The sequence below is a fragment of the Peromyscus leucopus genome, chromosome 8b, assembly GCF_004664715.2.
Source record: "Peromyscus leucopus breed LL Stock chromosome 8b, UCI_PerLeu_2.1, whole genome shotgun sequence".
Taxonomy (NCBI): Eukaryota; Metazoa; Chordata; class Mammalia; order Rodentia; family Cricetidae; genus Peromyscus; species Peromyscus leucopus.
In genome coordinates, this window is record NC_051086.1 from 59940420 (window position 1) to 59961160 (window position 20741).

Genomic DNA, 20741 nt, shown 5'->3' on the forward strand with positions numbered 1-20741 from the left:
TGGAGGCCAGCCTGGGCTAAATGAGACTCTGTCTTGAAAAATCAAAAATAGGGCTGGTGAAATGGCTTGATGCTAAAAAAAAAAAAAAAAAAAAAAAAAAAAAAAAAAAATGCTTGCCCCTTAAACTGGTGACCGGACCTGAGTTCAATCCCCATAACCATATAAAGATGGAAGGAGAGATCCAACTTCACAGAGCTGGCCTCTGGCCTCTACTTGTACGCCATGGCAAGAGCATGCCACACACATACATCCCACATACGCATTGATTTTTAAAGTAGAAAATAACCAGCATTTTGCAAGCAGAGGCAGCAGATCTCTGAGTTTGAGGCCAGCCTGGTCTACAAAGCGAGTTCCAGGACAGCCAAGGCTACACAGTGAAACCCTGTCTCAAAAAAACAAAAACAAAAACAATTAAATTAGCCAGCACTCTGGAGGTGGAGGCAGAGGGATCAGAAGTTCAAGGTCATTTTCAGCTACACAATGGGTTTGAAGCCAGTGTGGGCTACAGGATACCCTATCTCAAACAAAATAAAACAAAAAAAATGTGTCCCCCCCTTTTTTTCCCATTAGGAAACAGGAGCATCACAAGCAAATTTTTCCAGGACTGGGAGTCCTAGGGACAGTTTCTCACTGTTCTGTGCCCTGTGAGAAGGAGGCTGCTTGACAGAGTTTGCTTTATGTTTTATCTTTTCATCCTTCAGGGTGTTCTGAGGACCTGGGAACAGCTGATTCTGTAGAGACAGAATGTTTCCCCCATAAGTGTAGGGCTCTTTGGCTTTGGGTTTTTGTTTTTGAAACGCGGTCTCACCATGTTGCCCAGGCTGGCCTTGGATTTGGGCTCAAAGGGTCCTCCTGCCTCAGCCTTCAAAGAAACTGGGACTGGGCCAGGAAGGTGGCTCTGCAGATACAAATCACCACAGTGTGTGTATGAATTTATTTTAATGTTCGCTATTTCCTTTTTGAGGCAGGATCTTGCTATGTACCCCAAACTGAGCTCAGACCTACGATCCTTCTGCCTTAGCCTCCCAGCTGGGACTTGTGTGGACACTCCTTTACTCATCCCCTGATGGATGTACGTATCTCCTCCTTCTTCAGTTTAACGTGTGTGGGTGTTTTGCCTGCATGTATGTCTGTGCACCATGTTGGTGCCTGGTACCCAAAGGAGCCAAAAGCGGACATCAGATCCCCTGGAACTGGAGTTGCAGATGTTGTGAGTTGCCTTGTGGGGTGCTGGGAATCGAATCCAGGTCCTCTGGAAGCAAGTGCTTTAAACTGCTGAGCCCCGCCCCCAGCCCCTGAGATAGGGTCTTGTTATAAAACTTATGCTGGCCTTGAACTCGGTGTGTGGCCCAAAGTGGCTTTGAACTTGTGATTCGCTTGTTTCAGCCTCCCAAGTGTGCACCGCCATACACGGCTCTCAATATTTGTGTTTTTTACTTTTATGAGAGCTGGGCTCAAAATCTCCCTGCCTCCGCCCTTGGAATACTGGACCACGGGGATTGCCGTTATCAGCCACTTCACCCAGCCTGATATTTGATATGAAAACTATGCTGCAGAGGCTGGAACTGTAGCGGTGCAATGCTTTCCTATTATGCTTAAAGTCCTGGGTTCAGTCTTTAGCACCACATTCAAATAAAAAGGTACGGGCTGGAGTGATGGCTCCATGGTTAAGAACACTGGCTGATCTTCCAGAGGCCCCCTGAGTTCAAGTCCCAGAACCCGTTTGATGGCCTTTTCCTCAACGCCCCCTTTTGGCCTCCCTGGGCACCTGCACTCACATGCACAAACACACTTTTTTTTTTTTTTTTTTTTTTTTTTTTTTTTTTTTTAGTCAGGGTTTCTCTATGTAGCTTTGGCTGTCCTGGATCTTGCTCTGTAGACCAGGCTGGCTTCGAACTCAGAGATCTGCCTGCCTCTGCCTCCTGAGTGGTGGCTAATATTAAAGGCGTGCGCCACCACTGCTCAGCTTCATATACACATCATTTTTTTAAATCTTAAAAATGGACAAGGACCAGGGTTTGATTAACTGCACCATGAAAAGAGCAAGATGGTTCAGTGGGTAAGGCACTTGCCTGGAGAGCCTGATGACCTGAGTTTGATCCCCGGTATGGTCATGACGGAGAGAGAACCAGTCCCTGCCAGTTGTCCTCTGACCTTTACACATGCAGTGTGACACTCTCACACACGCATGCGTGCACACACAATAAATAAAGGTATGTAATAAACCCCCAAACCACCCCCCTCCTTAAACCTACTGGAAAAGGAAAGCTGTAAGGAACTGGAGGAGCCCCTCACCCCAGCAGCAGGAGCTAGGCGACCTGTGAGAATAAACTTCAACACTGCTGTCACCCCAGGGAGAGCGGCAAGCCCCAGAGCCTGCGTCTGCGCATTTGTTCATTTCTTTAAAGTTCCACGTCATGACCAGCAGAGAGCGCAAGCGAGCCATCTACATTTTCTTTTGCCTTTCCAAGGTACCCTTGCCAAAGTTGCAGAGCTTTCGATTTTAGGAGTCAAAGTTTTCTCAGCCACCCATGCTTAAGGGACGGGAGACTGTGAATCAGCCTAAGTGACGGCTCCGGAAAGAAAGAATTGACTCGGGCTTCTGAAACCTCTTTTCCTGCTTCCTTCACACCTCCGGGAAGGGCTGGCGAAGGAGAGGACCCACTGTGTGTGGGTTGCGGATCCTCTAAGGTAGCTAGCTTCCAGTGTGACACCAACGGTGGCACATCCACGGAGTCTTCTTAGTTCTGGATGTTGCTCGATGGGATCTGTCTGCTTGGCTCCGGGGCTAAGCTGGTCCGTCCCCTTCACCCCTCCCCCGCGCCCCACTTTTAAAGACAGAGTCTCACTACATAGGCTGGCCTGGAACTCCAGAGATCGGGTGCCTGCCACTTACAACCCCCACCCCACCCTGACAGCTGGCATTAAAGGCACGTGCCACTGTGCTCCGCTGCATTCCTAGTTGATTGTAACCAGTTAACGACGGAAGTATGTATGTTGGAACATTTGTGGAGGAGCAGACAGACCGGAGAACAAGTCTGGATTGGTGCTGCCTGCCTTGGTGGGCCACAGGCTTGGCAAAGTAGGCAGTGGGGGCATGCAGGATGCTCCTGGGCTCATTTGAGGACTGTAAATCTGAGCACTTCACCCATACAGGGCTGTTTAAAACCTTTCCACGCAGATGAGTGTGGTGGTGTATGCTCTTAACCCCAGTGCTAGGGAGGCCAGCCTGGTCTACATAGCAAGTTCCAGGTCACTCAAGGTTACACAGTGAGACCCTGTCCCAAACATTGCCCCCTCATTTCTTCCACTCATGACCCCTTTTCACCCTAGAAAATCTTATCTCTATATTTTGGGTATATACATATGTAAAAGAGGTATACATATCAAACTTTTGTAAATAGATTATTTTAAAATAATTTTTTGATATATAATTTATTTTTAAATTTAATTTCTTTTAAAAAAAATCACTTATACCCGGCGCTGGTGGCACACCAGCACTAGGAAAGCAGAGGCAGGTGGATCTCCGTTAGTTCAAGGCCAGCCTAGTCTACAGAGTGAGTTCCAGGACAGGTTCCAAAGCTACACAGAGAAACCATGTCTCAAAAAACAAAACAAAACCACTTATTATTACTTTGTATGTCTGAGTGTTTTTCCTACATGTATGTCCATGTACCATGCTCATGACTAGTACCCACGGAGGTCAGAAGAGGGCGTCAGATCCTCTGGAACTGGAGTTGCAGATGGTTGTGAGCCACCATGTGGGCGCTGGAAATCAAATCTGGGTCCTCTGGAGGAGCCGCCAGGGCTCTTAACCACTGAGCCATATTTCCAGCCCCTGCTCTTCCTTAATTAATAAACAATATATCAGGGACAAGCAAAACACCCATCTATGTAAAATAAAAAATAAAGGAAAAAATTTAAAACAGTAAAAAGCAAATTTGCAGCTGGATGGTGCACGCTTTTAATCCCAGCACTTGGGATGCAGAGGCTGGCAGATCTCTGTGAGTTCAAGGAAGGTCTGCAGAGCGAGTTCCAGGATAGCCAGGACTATACAGAGAATCCGTGTCTTGAAAAATTAGGGAGAAAAAATAAAATTTGCATACAAAGGAGATGGACATACCTATGTTCATGTGTATGCATATGTTCATGTCTGTGTTCATGTGTGTATGTGTGTGTACATAAAGACCAGGGGTGAAGTGGAGTTGTCATCTGTCACTCACCACCTTTTCTGAGAGCACCAGCACTTTAATGACTGAGCCGTTCCCTCTGCCCTTGTGTATTTATTGAAGATTTAGTTTTATTTTCCCTTATGTGGTGCTTGTGAGCCACCTGACTTTTTTTTTTTTTTTTTGTCTCTGTGTGTGTTTTGTGTGGTGTGTATGTGCGGCACTTGCTATGTGAGCGTGCAGGCTGTGTGTGTGTGTTTTGTGTGGGGTGTATGTGTGGCACATTCTATGTGAGTGTGCAGGCTGTGTGTGTGTTTTGTGTGGTGTGTATTGCGGCACTTGCTATGTGAGTGTGCAGGCTGTGTGTGTGTTTTATGTGGTGTGTGTGGCACATTCTATGTGAGTATGCAGGCTGTGTGTGTGTGTTTTGTGTGGTGTGTATGTGTGGCACATGCTGTGTGAGTGTGCAGGCTGTGTGTGTGTGTTTTGTGTGGTGTGTATATGTGGCACATTCTATGTGAGTGTGCAGGCTGTGTGTGTGTTTTGTGTGGTGTGTGTGGCACATTCTATGTGAGTGCGCAGGCTGTGTGTGTGTGTTTTGTGTGGTGTATATGTGCGGCACTTGCTATGTAAGTGTGCGGGTTGTGTGTGTGTGTTGTGTGTGGCACATTCTGTGTGAGTGTGCAGGTGCACATGCTATGCACGCACGTGTGTAAACTGGAACAGAATGTCAAGCGTCTTTCTCTAATGCTCTCCCCAACCTCACCGTCTGAGACAGGTCCTCACTGGCCTGGAGGCTCACCAGTTAGGCTGAGCTAGCTGGCCAGTGACCCTCCAACTCCATTTGTCTCTGCTTTGCCAGCGTTGGTGTTTACAGGCATGCAGAGCCACACACGGATTTTCTCTCATTTATTTTTCATTACATTTATTTATTGTGTGTGTGTGGGGGTGCACACATATACATGCTGTGTGTACATGTGGAAGTCAGGGAACAATCTGGGGAGTGGGTTCTCTCTTTTACTTTATGGGCCCCAGGAATTGAACTCAGGTGGTTGGGCTTGGCGGCGGCAAGCTTTCTCTCCTGATGAAAGTGCCTTTGCTTGCTAGGGATTTGAACTCTGGTCCTTACGTTTAGGGAGCAAGCACTCCGCTTTGAGTCAACTCCCCACCCCCCACTCCCACCCCTGCCCCATGGTTTTATTGGTCCAATTGTTCACAGGAGGAATCAGGTCAGAGAGGTTAAATCACTTGCCTGAGGTGAAACCTGAGTCTGAGTCAGAAATCCTCTCAAAGATGGCCAGGTATGGTGCATGCCTACAATCGCAGCTCTCTGGAGGCAAGGCAGGACAGATCTCTACAAATTCAAGGCCAGCCAGGGCTACATAGGGAGCTCCCTTCTAAAATAAATGAACAAAGAGATAAGCCATTGGGGCTGAATGGTAACCACTGGGTCGGTAAGAGCACTCAGTGTCCCTCCAGAGTTCAGTTCCCAGCACTCACATGGCAACCCACAGAGGTTGGTAACTCCAGTTCCAGGACATCCAATGCCCTCTTTTGGACTCCACAGGCACCAGGCAGGCACGTGGTACACAGACATACATGCTGGCAAAGTGTCCACACATATAAAATAAAACATTGAAAAAAATCTGTTGGAAAGCATTTCTTTCTTGGACTGAAGATCCTCAACAAGGGTTGCACCTATTCCTCCTAGCAGGACTGCCTAGCATGACTATTGGTGTGGGGGGGCAGTTTCTGAACCCCTGCTGAGCACAAAAGCTTTTGAAATTTCACAAATGCCCTTTCAGAAGCTGGCATATTCCAGGTGGGCAAGGATTGAGTGCTCCATCAGCGAATAGGCTTCATGTCCCACCCGAGGCGTCACTGTTGGACATATTTCTAGAAGAGAAAGACCTGGTTATACCCGCTAGGCCGTGTCTTGGCCTCTTCCTGCAGCTGATACCCCAGGCTCCAAGGCCCTTTCTTCCCAGGAGTTCCCATGAATTGTGTCCTTCAATCTATTCTGTTTTACCAGTAGCCCCAGATCTCTTCCAACTGCACCCAAAGCCACTCAGATGCCTGCTCACTTTGAGCTGTGTGCCCACCAGGAAGCTCTTTCCACTTCCATGAAATGGGTACAAAAATACACGAAGGCTGGACATTGTGGTGCACGCCTATAATCCCAGCATTTGGAAGCTGGGGCAGGAGGATCAGCGCTTCAAGATTAGCTTTGGCTATTTGTTGAGTTTGAGGCCAGCCTGGGTTAAAAGAGACCCTGTCTCCAAATACAAAATAAACAAACAAACAAACAAAAAATGCGTCCAGTGTTCTGGACTCAAATCTAACGAGCCTCTGCAGGGCCTGGAGGATGTCTCTTTTGTTCCCTCCCCTGAACCACCTGGTGTCTGTCCTCACCTAGGTCCTCGCCTTAGGGGCGTGAGGAAGCCAAAGCCGGAGGGTGACTGACTCTCCAGAGGCCACTGGGCTCTGCAGTGAAAGCAACATAATCTCACATTTCATTTTTTTTTCCATCTGAAAATCAAAGTGATAGATCTAAGGATGCAGCCGCAAGTCCTATAGAATCATCAAGCTGGAGGAGCTGCCCCAGGAGCCAGGAGCTGGTGTTCTGCAAGCCGTCACCCCCTTCCATGGGCCCACTTGACTCGGGACACCCATGGCTGTCACCAAGGGTCCTGCACCAAGTTCCCCATGCTCCCACCTTGGTCCGGCTCCAGGTCTTGGCTCGTAAATCTCCTTCACACAGAATGGCCATAAATTAGGGGCCTGCAGAGGGACCCCCCAGCTCCCAGCCCATCCCTCCTCCTCTGGAGGGGCGGGGTGCAGGAAGCCCCTGGGACAGGGTGGGCTCAGCCCGCCTTCGTGGTCCCTTAATTACAGGCCTGTGGGGCCTGATTTATGGTGCGAGCAAAGGCCCAGGCCTGCAAGTCTGGGGGAGCCTGGGGAGGTGGGGGCTGGAGGCCTGAGAGACTTCCAAATTCCAGGGTCTCATAGAAATGACAGCCCTGAGAGTAATAAGCTGTAGTATGTTTATATATGAAGTAAATCTAAACAGAAACAATAGGTGACTTTCGGCTGAGTTGTGCTAAACACTGTTTTAACTCCTTTATCAAATATTTGCTGAATATGTATGAGGTGCTGGGAGTCTTACACACATTAGTCAGTCCCCAACAGCCCTGAGAGTTTGTCCCAGTGGAAGGAAGAAATTAAATGACAAGGTCACTTGACTGGTAAGCGGCGGCGCCTTCAGGACTCCTGCTCCTGGCCACCTGTCCCGGCACTTTGAGCTTTTTGGACCAGATTATCCCATCTCTTTGCTACCACGACCTGCCCTGTCCTGCTCCAGCCATGGGCTGCGTGTCCTTGGGCGAATGCATGGTCTCTCTGAAGCTCAGCACTCCTCATGGGCTGAAGAGGACTCGGCCTTACCTACTGCACAAGGAGCTAGGAGCAAATTTAGGGGAAACATTTGAAAATGTCCCTGTTCCAGTAATTGTAGGTGCTGTGATGGCTAAGTCCTCAGTCTCGGTGACCTGAACATAAAGAGTTTTTTGCTGTCCGTGTACCTCCGATGAGAGTGTCTCCAGCCAGTCACTCCGGGTTTCCTCCAGGCATCATGAAGTCCAGACGTCACTGTCTGGTACCTCTGTCATTTCTAGCCCGTGGGTGGCATGGCTTGGCAGCTTTGAAAGGGAAGGAGCAAGAGGGAAGCTAGTGTGTGTCGGGGCAGGCTGGGAGGGGAGCCCACTGAGTCTGCGCACATCGGACACTCCAGTCAACTGTGGCCAAGGCTTGGAAGTGACAGCTTGTTTCATTGACTCTTACCAAACCTATAGGTTTAAAACAAGTCCAGCGTGGTGGGGCACACCTGTAATCTCTACACTCCCAAGGCGGAGGTAGGAGGCCTGCTCAGAGACCCTACCTTGACAAACAAAAGCAACAAGAGCCTGGAGAGGTGGCTCGGTGGTTAAGAGCACTGGATGGTCTTCCAGAGGACAGAGTGAGGACCTGGGTTCAATTCCCAATGTCTACTTGATGGTTCCTAATGGTCTATAACTCTAATTTAGGGGAGCCCATGCCTTCTTCTGGCCTTTGTGGGCACTGCACTCATGTGGTACACATACATACATTCAGGCAAAACTCCCATATTCATAAAATAAAAATAAATAAATCTTGTTTAAAAAAATCGCATTAGCTCACAGTCTCTGTGAGTCAGGACTTTAGGGGTGGGTAGCTGCCTGGATCACCCTTCCTCTTTTGTGCATAATGGAGTATGCACGTGAACTCTAGAATTACTGTGGCTTTCCTTTTCTCTCTCAACACTAGGGAAGTCATCTTGAGAAAGAAAGATGCCTAGGAGTGGATTTCAAAAGAAACCACAGGAGAGGGACAGTGAGAGGGCTGGGCAGTGCTTGCTGTCAAATCTGTGACCTGAGTTCAACCCCGAAGACCCACACAGTGGAAGGATAAAATGATCCCCACAAGTTGTCTTCTGACACGCATACACAACTAAATAAGTAACTTAAAATGGAGCTACACAAAGGGATTCTTACATTTCTTTGAAGGTGTAAAGGTGTAAATGGTAGGTGATAAAGAAGAATGAGATCCAGGTAATGGACACTTGATTCATGAAAGAGAACATATAGCTAATTAGTTTTTTTGTTTGTTTGTTTGTTTTTGTTTTTGCTTTTAACTGTCATGAATTTTTCAGTGTGTGTGTGTGTGTGTGTGTGTGTGTGTGTGTGTGTGGGTTGGTTAAGTATATAAAAATAAAATTGATAGTGAAGGTGTAAAATTTAGAGTGTGGCCCCACAGCTTCAGAATGGCTATTCTAACTGCATAGAAGTTCATTGAAATGTATAGACTTTGGGTCTGGTTAGTATTTTTTGTTTGGTTAATTTGAATTATAATAGAAGTTTTATTATGAATGTATTTTTGTGTGTATGTATGTTTTGTCTGCACGGCTGTGCACCATGAGCGTGTAGTACATGCCCGCAGGTGCCAGAAGAGGACGTCAGATCCCCTGGAATTAGAGTTAGAGATGGTTGTGAGGCGCCATGTGGGTTCCTGAGTCCTTGGAAAGGGCAGTCAGTGCTTTATAACTGTTGCGTCATCTCTCTATCCTGAGATTTTAATTACATATTTAAAAAAACAAAAACAAAAACAAAACCAAGAATGTAAAAGGCCAAGACAGTTCTGAAGACTGAACCTGGCCAGCCAGACCTTCCACACAGGTGGTTGATGGCAGGGCAGAGATGTGGCACTGGACACCTTTGGAGACAGTGAACTAGACCTCCAATGGAGCTGAAAGATTGGTTCCTGGCTCCCGGTAACAGCGGTGAAAGCAGCAGTCATACCTCCCTCCTGCTCATCTGTGAACATCTACAAACACTAGAATTTTATTTTTGGTCTCTCCCACTTTCTTTTCGCCCTAACCCTAGACCAAAGGAGGGCAAAGATGGCCATTGTTGAGTCCACCCCTGGCTTTCAGCCTTCTGAACCCAGGAAAGGAGCCCTGCTTGTCCTCGTCATGGAAGCAGAGTCCTTTCCAGAGGACTTCTGGTATTCATCAGTCCGGGTCAGAGCAGAAGCTGCCTCTCCCAGGAGGCAGAGCCCTCCTTCCTCAGGCCAGCCCCCTAGACCTGGCACCCCTGCTTCAGTCCCCACTTACTGGGGCAGGTCTCAAAACTGGACTCCAGCTGAGCACAGAGCCTCTTTGTCATTTTCTTAATGAGGAGCCAATGGCCCTGTCATTAGTGGGTGGAGGGGTGAGGAGTGCTGGGCTGGGAGGCCAGAGGCTGCTCCTGGTCAAGTGAATGATTTACAGCCTGACAGGGAGAGGGTAATGTAAGGAAGAGGAAGTGTCCATGTCCCCAGCACCTCTAGGAGGGGACTGAGTTCCCCATCAACACACTCTATTTTATTTAATTCTAACAAGAAGTCTCATGAGGTGGTCCTGTTACACTAGCCCATTTGACAGACAAGGAAACCAAAGCCTGAAGTGGATAAGCATCTGTCCAAGGCTGTCTAGCTAAAAAAAAAAAAAAAAATTAGACGAATTCCGGCCCAAATCAACTCCTGGCTGTGGGGTGTAGGCAGAGTAGAGGGGATGGGGGTGTTTGGAGACCCGTGGACCAGAGCAGCAAGCAGAGGCTTGGAAGGAGGTGATCCACTCTGGGGTGATGCTGTGTGGGCCGGAAGTGGGAGCCGTAGAAGGGGCCGGATGTGTGCATGAAGCTGGCACTCCTGGAGTGCCAGCTTTGCCAGAAAGAGGACAAGAAAACTCAACCATTTTGTCCAAAATTTATTTTTTGTGAGTGTGAGTGTTTTGCCTGGATGTGTACCTGTGCACCACATGTGTGCCTGGTGCCCTTGGAGGTCAGAAGGGGGCGTCAGATCCCCCTGAAACAGCCAGGGCTTTGTAGAAAGACCCTGTCTTGAGTTGTTTTTAATTTTATGTGTACGAGTGTTTTGCCTGTATGCATCTTTGTGCCACTTACATGTAGTACCCACAGAGACCAAAAGAAGGTGTCAGATGCCCTGAAACTGGAGTTACAGACAGACAACCATGTAGGTGCCGGAGATCAAACCAGCAACCTCTTGAAAAGTAGGTCGTACCAGAAAGTAGACAGCTGAGCCGTCTCTCCAGCTCCCAATGTCTCCCGCATTTGTAATTTATCATTCGTCCATTTGTGTGTCCCTTCCTTTCTTTCTCTTCTTTCCATGGTGTGGATATGTGACCCAGACTGTCCTTAAATGCGAGATCCCCTGCCTCAGCCTTCCGGATACTGAGATTACAGTTCCGGATACTGAGATTACAGTTATGTGTCACTATGCTGGTTTTGACAATACTTATTTAATACATAATTTAGTGTGTGTGTGTGTGTGTGTGTGTGTGTGTGTGTGTGTGTGTTGTTGTTGGTGGTGGTGGTGGTGGTGGTGGTGGTGGTGGTGGTTTGTTTGCTTTTGAGGCAGAGTCTCACTAGGTAGCCACTTGGCCTGGAACTCAATAATGTAGACCAGGCTGGTTTTGAACTCACAGAGATCCACCTAACTCTCTGTATTGAGTGCTGGGGTAAGAACACACACGCCCCCACAGGGACCTGGATAAAGATTAGCTTTATTTTTTTAATAATTTATTTATTTTTATTTTATGTATATTGGTACTTTGCCTGTATGTATGTCTGTGTGAGGGTGTCGGACAGTTACAGACAGTTGTGAGCTGCCATGTGGGTGCTGGGCATTGAATCTGGGTCCTCTGGAAGAGCAGCCAGTGCTCTTAACCGCTGAGCCATCTCTCCAGCCCCCAGCCCCAAGATTAGCTTTATTATTTCATGTTGTGGAAAATGTGTTATTAAGCTACTAACTTTTTACATTTATATATATATATCATGTAGCCCACACTGGCCTTAAACTCTCTATGTAGCCTAGGATGATCTTGAACTTCTTATTTGCCTGCTTCTACCTCTTGAGTGCTGGGATTACAAACCTGTGTAACCACACCTAGTTTATGCAGTGCTGGGAATGGAAGCCAGGGCCTCCTGCATGCTAGGCAAGTACTCAACAACTGAGCTACATCTCTAGCCCTCAATACACAAATTACTTATTATTATTTGCTCTCCAGGACCCCAACAGGATAAGCTTTTGGGCCATATCAGCCTCTTCTCTAAACCACCTGTAACAACCCAGTAAGCAGTAAACTATTATTTTATTTTGTGTATGGGTGTTTTTGCCTGCATGTACTATGTGATTCAGCATAGTTCAGAAGAGTCTTCAGATCCCCCTGGACCTGGAGTTACAGATAGTTGTGAGCTAGCTGCCTTGTGGGTCCTGGGAATTGAACCCGTGTCCTCTGAAAATAGTTTTGTTGTTGGCAGCCGGGGTGGCGACAGAAGTGTGGGTCAGTGGTAGAGCGGGGACTTAGTATGGCATGCAGTATGGGTTCATACTGATTTTGTTTTCTCCTTTTGCTGAATGACGGCATGAAGCAGCAGAGCCTGGATTGGTGTCCCGTACCGAGCCATGGTCCGAGTAGCAAGAAGAAGGCCTGGGTCTGGTAGGGCAGAGGAGGCACAGCGCCCTTCTCGACCCTCCTAGGTGTGGCTCCCCGCTTTTCTTCCAAGGTGGGATCCTGTGCTCCCCCGAGGGAGCGACGTTGGAGAAGAATTTCTGAAATCCAGGCCAGCCTAGGCGATAATAGGCACCTTGGTGGCCACAGCGGAACCGCCCGGCCCTAAATCACCTGCAGCGGCTCCTCCTCCGGGCCGGCAGGAGCTGCGGAGCTGCGGGTGCTGCGGGCAGGGCCGCTCCAGGGCCAGCGCCGCAGGGGCCGCGGAAGCGCTTTGAAGATCTCTGCACGCGAGGATCCCAACGTGCTCACCCAGGAGCCAATGGTCAAGACAGTGTGGTCCCAGAGTTAGGGACGTACAGCTGCAGGCTCTTCTTTTTCTTTTCTCTTTCTCCCCCATTCCTTTTTTTCCTTCCGGAGACAGGGTCCCACTAACTTGCCCAGGCTGGCTGCAAACACAAGATACTACTACTGTCTCTGTTTCCTGCAGTGCCGGGTTACAGACGTGACTCACCATGCTCAGCTCTGAACAATGTTTGTTTTGTTGTTGTTTTTCGAGACAGGATTTCTCTGTGTAGCTCTGGCTGTCCTGGAACTTGCTCTGGAGACCAGGCTGGCCTCGAACTCACAGAGATATGCCTGCCTCTGCCTCCCCTGAACAATGTTTTTATGCAAGGTAAACTTTGCTGTGGTTGAGACCCTTGCTGACCTAGCACTTGCTATATGGACCAAATTGGTTTTGGCACCTTCCTGCCTCTGTCTCTCCTAAATGCTGGGATTACAGGGGTGCTTCACCACACCTGGCTATGAACGTTAAAATTAGGCCTCAGGAGATCATAAGAAAGCATGGGATCCCTTGGAGCTGGAGTCACAGGTGGTTGAGAGACACACAACACACATCATATATACATATCTCACACACACACACACACACACACACACACACACACCCCTTGCTGAACTCCCATCTGCAAGGGCAGAAGGTGCCCATAACTGCTGTACCATCTCTCCAGATCCTATACTCTAAATACATCTTGCTAAGCATTCAAACTGCTTTGTTGTGGAGACAGTTCTGAATACAATAGCTGGTGCAGGTGTGTGTGTGTGTGTGTGTGTGTGTGTGTGTGTGTGTGTGTGTGGTGTGATGTCTCTGGAAGTCACTGCTGCCACATTTGAGAACCACAGCTTTAAGACAACTATCAAATCGACCCCTCCCCCACCCCAGGTGATGGGAGCCAGTTAGTGGCTCTAAAACATTTCCATGTGGCTGCAGGGTTGTCTCCCTTCTATGTTAACGCTGAGCCTCACAGACTTGAGTTAATGCATTCGCTTATGAGTGTCTTTGCACAGTGCTTGCGTACTTGGTAGATGCTCAGTCAGTATTCACTGTGTATGAACGGGAAGCCTGCTTGATCAGACCCACGTTGGGGTTTCTAGTTTAATGATGATTATTTGAGACAAAGTCTTGCTGGGCCTCAAATTTACAATTCTCCTGCGTCCACCTCCCTAGTACCAGGCTTGCAGGTGTGAGCCTCCACAACTGTCAATCATGATTATCTTAATAACAGGGATTGCATCATTTAGGCAACGTTGAGAAATGCTTCCTTGAAGCTGCGACGTTCTGTGCTAGAGCTGAGGCTTTCAGGGGGCCTAAAGGTGGCCCCAGCATGAATGCAGGAGTGCTCAACTCTGGGACCTAGTGCAGGAGACCAAAGGGACCCTCTGGAGGGGAAGGCTCAGGGGTTGCTCCCTGGAGGGGGAAATGTTACTCTGCTGAGGCTGGTGCAATGCATGCCACCATGGGAACTCAGTGGAGAAGTCTCCCAACAAAGACACTGGTATGCATACAGACTCAGAGCTGTAGGCTGATCCTGAATCCCTCCAGGCTACTTTGGGTTAACCTGCTGGAGCAGTCAGGCTGCTTGTTCCCTCTGCTTTCTACTGCTGTCCCTGGGTTTCCATGGGTCATCTGTTCCATCAGGTTGATTACAGTTAGCCAAGGAAGCCTGAGGCCACCAGCTGCTCTGGCCTTCTCCTGACTTTCAGCCCAGTCCTCCATGGCTCATGTCTCCATTTCCTCTGACCTCAACCTCCCAGAGTTCCTCCGTATCGGCCAAGAGATTTTCATTTTTCATTACTTGGTTGAAAAGAATTTTTAAAACTCGAAACAGGATGAACAGCTCACAGACACCTGTCATTCCAAGTCCAGAGGCATCTGCTGCCTCTGAGGGCACCTGCATCATGTACACACATACACTTCAAAATAAAATAAATCCCTAAAATAAATAAATAAATAAATAAATAAATAAATAAATAAATAAATAAAGACAGACAAAGTCTCACTCTGTAGCCCAGGCTGGCCTTGAACTCTCAATCTTCCTGCCTGGGCCTTCCTAGTGCTGAGATGTGCAGGTATGTGCTGCCACACCAGTGAGTGGCATCGGAGAGAATGGAATCCATGGGATTCCGGGGAACCCTCACTGGGAATGGAATCCGTGGCCCTGGCTCGTGGTCAGCAAGTGTTCTGCCACCGAGTTCCAGCCCTGGTTCTTTGGTAGCTTTCACTTCAAAAGAGCAACGTCAGGCTTCTAACAGCTACAGGTGGCCAGTGGGACTTTTGGGTACTGGGCTAAGAGCTCAGGAGCTGAGTGCAGGCCCAGACTAGGAGGGTTAAGACCTTACTTAGTGTTAGAAGGGGAGCCACACTATACAGGTCAACGCACTGGCTTGGCGTAAGTTCCTTGTTTCTCCGAGTCTCGGTTTACAGTCTGTGAAATAGGTATTATAATAATAGGCCTTCCACATAGGATTGCTGGGAGGCTAAGATAATGTATGCTTAAGAGCACTTAGTCTGATGCCTCGGCTACGGTAAACACTTCGCAGAAGTCGGTATCAGTACTATTAAGACTATTATTTTTATGATTAATTATTACTAAGCTGCATAGTGTCCATAGTGGAGTTTGAGTTCTAAAATCCTGAGTCACTGGAGGAAGGGAGGCGTCAGAAGCAATTTAAGCTTATTTATCACCCACTAGCACCTTCCCCTTCACTTCCGGGAAGCTCTCTGGGGATGGAGGAGGAAGGACAGCTTGCTTGGATTGGTCCCTATCAAACGTGCATGGTGATAGGGATGCTCAGGGCTTGCCCATCTTTGGCTGTAGTGAAGGTCTTGTTAGGTATCCAGACGAGCATCTATTCATTGCTTGAGCTTTTTTTTTTTTTTTTTTTTTTTTTTTTTTTTAATTTTGGTTTTTCAAGACAGGGTTTCCCTGTGTAGTTTTGGTGCCTGTCCTGGATCTCACTCTGTAGACCAGGCTGGCCTGGAACTCACAGAGATCCACCTGGCTCTGCCTCCCAAGTACTGGGATCAAAGGCATGCACCACCACTACCCAGCTTGAACTCTTTCTTACCTTCCTGGGTCTGAGAACTATTCAGTGCTTCCAAACACCAGGGTTTGGTTAAGTGCTGTCTGTCTCCATCTTCAAATTCTTAATACTTTTGAATAAGGGCTCCACATTTTTATTTGGCTTCACACTTGGCCTGGTAGGTCTACACTTTTTCTTTTTTCTTTTTTTTTTAGTGATTTATTTATTTATTATGTATACAGTGTTCTGCCTGCCAGAAGAGGGCGCCAGATCTCATTACAAAAGGTTGTGAGTCACCATGTGGTTGCTGGGAATTGAACTCAGGACCTCTGGAAGAACAGCCAGTGCTCTTAACTGCTGAGCCATCTCTCCAGCCCAGGTTACACTCTTTTTTGTCTGTCTGTCTGTCTCTCTTTTTTTCTGGTGTTCCTGTGTGTAGTATATGTATGTGTGCAGACAAGAGTGTGTGCACATACAAGTGGAGGTTAGAGGCTGACACCAGGTACGAAGGGTTAATGACCTAAAAAGCCCAGGTGAACTGAGAAGCTCTAGACAGGCCAATTGACTTGACTGATGACACCTATGGATGTTAGGGTCCCAGGAGGAGCCACAAACCACTTTCTGTCCTGTTTACCCCTTTTGTTTGTTTGTTTGAGACAGTGTTTCTCTGTCCTGGAATTCTCTATGTAGACCAGGCTGGCCTCAGACTCACAGAGATCCACCTGCTCCTGCCTCCCAAGTGCTGGGATTAAAGGGGTGCAGCTGTTTGGGGGTGTCTACCACTTTGAGAGTGCAGGGGAACTGACCTGCACATGAAACCTTTCATCCACCCCTTGTCTACCCTATAAAGCCCCCAAGCTCCCTGTGCCTTTGTGTGAACAGTTCCCACTCCAGAGAGAGTGTGGCCCTTTAGCTGTTCTGATTAGAGGAAGAATTCTGCTTCTGAGGATGCCTGCCTGTCTGCTCTCTTTTCTTTCCACATCACCTCCATCAACCCCAGTTTAACCAAGGTCTTCCTCAGTTGCTCTCCACCTTGTATTTTTGAGATACGACCTCTCACTGAACCTGAGCTCACCAGTACGGCCAGGCTGCCTTGTCAGCGTGCTCCTGGGGTCTACCTGTCTCCATCTACCCTGGGACTACAGATGCCATGCCCAGCTTTGATGTGGGTGCTGAGGATCGGAACAGGTCTTCCTGTTTCTACAACAGACCCTTTACGGACTGCATCATCTCACCAGCCTCCCCAGCTAAACTCTCACAGAGAAGGCATCTTCTACAGAAAACACACAGAACTGAGGTAAACAGATGAGATGATGGACACAGATTTACACAGTAAGGAGCCACTGGCTGGAGTGGACGGGAGGAAGAGCCCCACCCCCAAGCTCCCTTTGGTACCAAACTGTCCAGTGCACCACCCTGTCCAAGGCTCTCCACCCTAGACTCAGGCTTTTCTTAGAGGCTTGGCAAGGCCCTGCGTCCCGGAGTCTGCCTGGATGAACAGGGTCATGAGTCAGCAGTCTCTAGCATGGTTTCAACAGGCTAAAAGACGTGGTAGAGTAGTCACGGAATGCGACACTCGGGAGCCCGATGCCTGGTCTTTGGTCTGGTCTGTCTTCTGCTCTGAGAGCCATCTAAACTGGCATCCTGCTGCTTGAGCATGATGGTGGGGAGGGATGCTCAGACACTAGGGCTATCGGGTCGTAGCTTGTTTTTTGTTTGTTTTTTGTTTGTTTTTTGTTTTTTTTCGAGACAGGGTTTCTCTGTGTAGCTTTGCACCTTTCCTGGAACTCACTTTGGAGACCAGGCTGGCCTCGGACTCACAGAGATCTGCCTGCCTCTGCCTCCCAAGTGCTGGGATTAAAGGCGTGCGCCACCACCGCCCGGCTGTGGCTTGTTTTTTTTTTGTTTGTTTGTTTTTGTTTAGTAGTGCTAGACTTTGAATCAGGGCTTTATGCATAGACACTCAACCACTGAGCTAAACTCCCAGCTCTTCCCTGCCTCTTCTAAAACAAGGTCTCTGTGAAGCAGTCCAGACTGGCCTCAAACTGGCGATCTTAATTCAGTCTTCCTGAGTGCAGAGGTGCCAGGCAGACACTATTATGCCTAGCTTCTAGCCACTGTTTTGTTTTGTTCTTGAGGCAAGGTCTCACATAGCTGACATCTAACTCCTGATCCTCCTGCCTCTACCTCCCAAGTGCTGGGATGTTATTGGTAATATGGATGTGAACTGCTGTGTGCCCATCCTGGCTGGTGCCACAACATTTAGAATGTGGCTGGGAGTGAGATTAATCTTAATCTTACAGTTGCTCCTGATAAATCATGAATGAATCCCTGAAATTCCATTGGGGATCTGTTCCTAGGAGTAAGCATTATTCTTTCCTTCTTTCCTTCCTTTTTCCCCCCTCTCTTTTTGATCGTGTTTAACATTCCAGTCCTTGGTGTTGGCAATGGGGATTGTCCACTGCACTCATAACCTGACCATACTGGGCCGGGAGATAGGGCTGCTCAAAGGCCCTGCCTAGACTTTAAGGGTTGCTCCCTGATGGGTACTACAAGACAATCCAGAAATAAAAGTCTGCATCACTCTGCCTCTGACTCATCCCAGCTCTGCCTGCAGAAGTGGGAGCCCAAAAGAGATAGGGGGAATGCAGAATCCAGACCAGCCTCACCGGGGTAGCTCGAGGTTACTTGCAGGGCCCTGCAGGACTTGCTGCATCAGATCTGCCCCTCCTTTCTGGATTCTTCTGGGATGGTCATGCTTTACCTTAGTGTCAACTCTGGTTGCTCACAGATTGAACTCAGGTGGCAATGTTTGGTAGCAGGTGCCCTTACTCGTAGGAACATCTCACGGGTGCTCAAGGTTCTTAAAACTCACTTAACCCTCCTTTGCTCCTCTTCTGTAAGCCTATCTGCTCTCTTGCCCAGAATCAAACGCTGCCTTCTATCTGGGGCCAGGAGACAGAAACAGAAACCAGTCACACCAGAGGGTCTGTGAGCAGGACAAGCATGTTCCCTGTGATAACTAGAGCATTGCCTCGGGCGTGACTAGGCTACCCAACTAGTCCGTGTACAAGAATCTGCAGGCTTCCTTCCTCGCTTGCTTCCTTCCTTCCTCTGAGATCCTCCCTCACTGTCTTACCTGGGGGCAGGTAATAAAGCAGGAGGAGGGAGATGGATGGACTGGGAGGGCGGGGAGACACGTGGTGCCATAAAGCCTAGCTAGAGAGGGCCTGTCCAGAGAGTGTCCAGCCAGCAAGCGCCAAACAGTCAGAGTGGACCAGCAGCCCTTTGGACCCGAAGCTGAAGCTGCAGGGCCAGGGCATAGGCCATGCTCCGAGGTACGCCAGGACTAGGCCTCAGGGGCCTGAAACGGAGTGAGGGTTCTGTGGAGGACTTGGGGCGCTCTTGCCCCGAGGCTGGCAGGAATTTTGGAGTGCTGAGGCGCAGCCTGGACGAGGCAGAGGAGGCGGCAGGCCGAAGGCGCGAGCGGCCGGCACGGTCCAAGGCTCGGCGCATGGCGGCCAACGTGCGGGAGCGCAAGCGCATCCTGGATTACAACGAGGCGTTTAACGCGCTGCGCCGGGCGCTGCAGCACGACCTGGGCGGCAAGAGGCTCTCCAAGATCGCCACGCTGCGCAGAGCCATCCACCGCATCACTGCGCTCTCCCTGGTCCTGCGCGCCAGCCCGGCGCCCCGCTGGCCCTGCGGCCACCTGGAGTGTCACGGCCAGGCTGCTCACGGCTCAGGTGCCGGGGACTCCGGCTTCAGTGCTCCTCGGTCCGCGCCGCCGCCCGCAGCGCCTGGTCTCGCGCGCAGGGATGTCACCAGCTCCTTCGTGCCGCCTGCACCGCGCTGCGCTTCGTGCTCCCCGCACGCGCACTTGGGGCGGCCCAGAGTGATGGCCGAAGGGTCCATTTTGGCCCAGGCCTCCGGGGGAAGCTGGCGCCGATGCCCCGGGGCTCCCCCTGTTGGACCGATTCCGTGGCGGTGGGGCTCCGGGATGGGCTACCAGCACTCCTGACCCGGCGGCGGCGGCCACCGAGAGGGGAACCAGGTTGATGGAATGATGACTGCAAAAGAGAAGACTGCAAAAGTCATCCTGGACACAGCAAAACTGAATGGGTTGCGTCTTGAGTGGCAGAGGAGGCTGCCTTACCAGTGGGAAGGAACTCGGGGAACCGGGACAGCCTCCCAGCCTTGGTTGCTGAAAAAGGAGTGAGATCTTAGATTTGGACTTGGTCAACCTTTTCTTCCTGGAAAATGGCCTTTGCTTTCCTGTGCTTCTGAGCCCTTGTTTCTCTCGCCGCATCTGGACAGTGGGACTTGTGGGGGTTTGTGGGTAGACAGCTGCTGTGATCTGAGGGCACATGCTGTGGCCTTTTTACTATGTTTGGGGGCGCTGCTGATCTGAGAGGTTCGGAAAATGACCAAATAAAAAGGGAAAGTGTCTTGTCCGTCTGCTACCAGGACTCCACTGAGTTCAGTGACTTAGTGTGACAGGAAAGCCTCGGAATCTGGGGATTACTTTGGAAGGGTGGGTAGCAACTACAGCCCCCAGGCATCCGCGCACTGGTTTATAGCAAGACCCTGGGAACGACTGGACCCGGGGAAAGAGAAATCTAGAGAAATCCCTCCCTGTAGCCTCCCATCAGAAGCTAAGGTCATTGTCAGCCTTACCTGTGAGCCTCCCTGCAGGACTGCTATCTGCAGAGAGCCTCATTCAGTCTGCCTTGAGAAGAGTCAAGGGCAAGGTCAGGGGTTCGGGGTCAGGGATCCAGAGTGACAGGCAGAGCTCTCGGCCAATAGAGCGCCAGGGCTTCTGTAGCGAGGTAGACTAGGAATCCAGAAGGGTTTTGAGGAGCGGGTTGGGGGAAGAGTGGTTTTAGGCCAAGGCTAAGGGCGGTGCAGGAGCACCTTTCCCTGAGAATGATGGAGAACTGGCCAGCTACAGGATGGGTTCCTGCTGGGGGTGCTAATGTGGCAGGCACTGGTTGCTGGGCTGTTGCACAGATACCCATAGGCACAGACTCGGGAGAATGCGGGTTTCTCAGAACAGTCGGGGTGAAGTTCATGGCCACAACGGAAGCTATCTGCTTTCTGTGACACGCTGCCTCCAGTCAGAG

General features: G+C 49.5%; 1 protein-coding gene across 1 annotated transcript; it reads left to right on the top strand.

The window, feature by feature from the left end:
* Positions 1 to 18832: 18832 nt before the first annotated feature.
* Bhlha9 (basic helix-loop-helix family member a9) lies at positions 18833 to 20072 on the top strand. The gene has a single exon (XM_028867032.2). It carries the CDS (start codon positions 18947 to 18949, stop codon positions 19637 to 19639), a length of 693 nt encoding a protein of 230 aa, XP_028722865.1. The 5' UTR covers positions 18833 to 18946; the 3' UTR covers positions 19640 to 20072.
* The last annotated feature ends 669 nt before the right edge of the window (positions 20073 to 20741 follow it).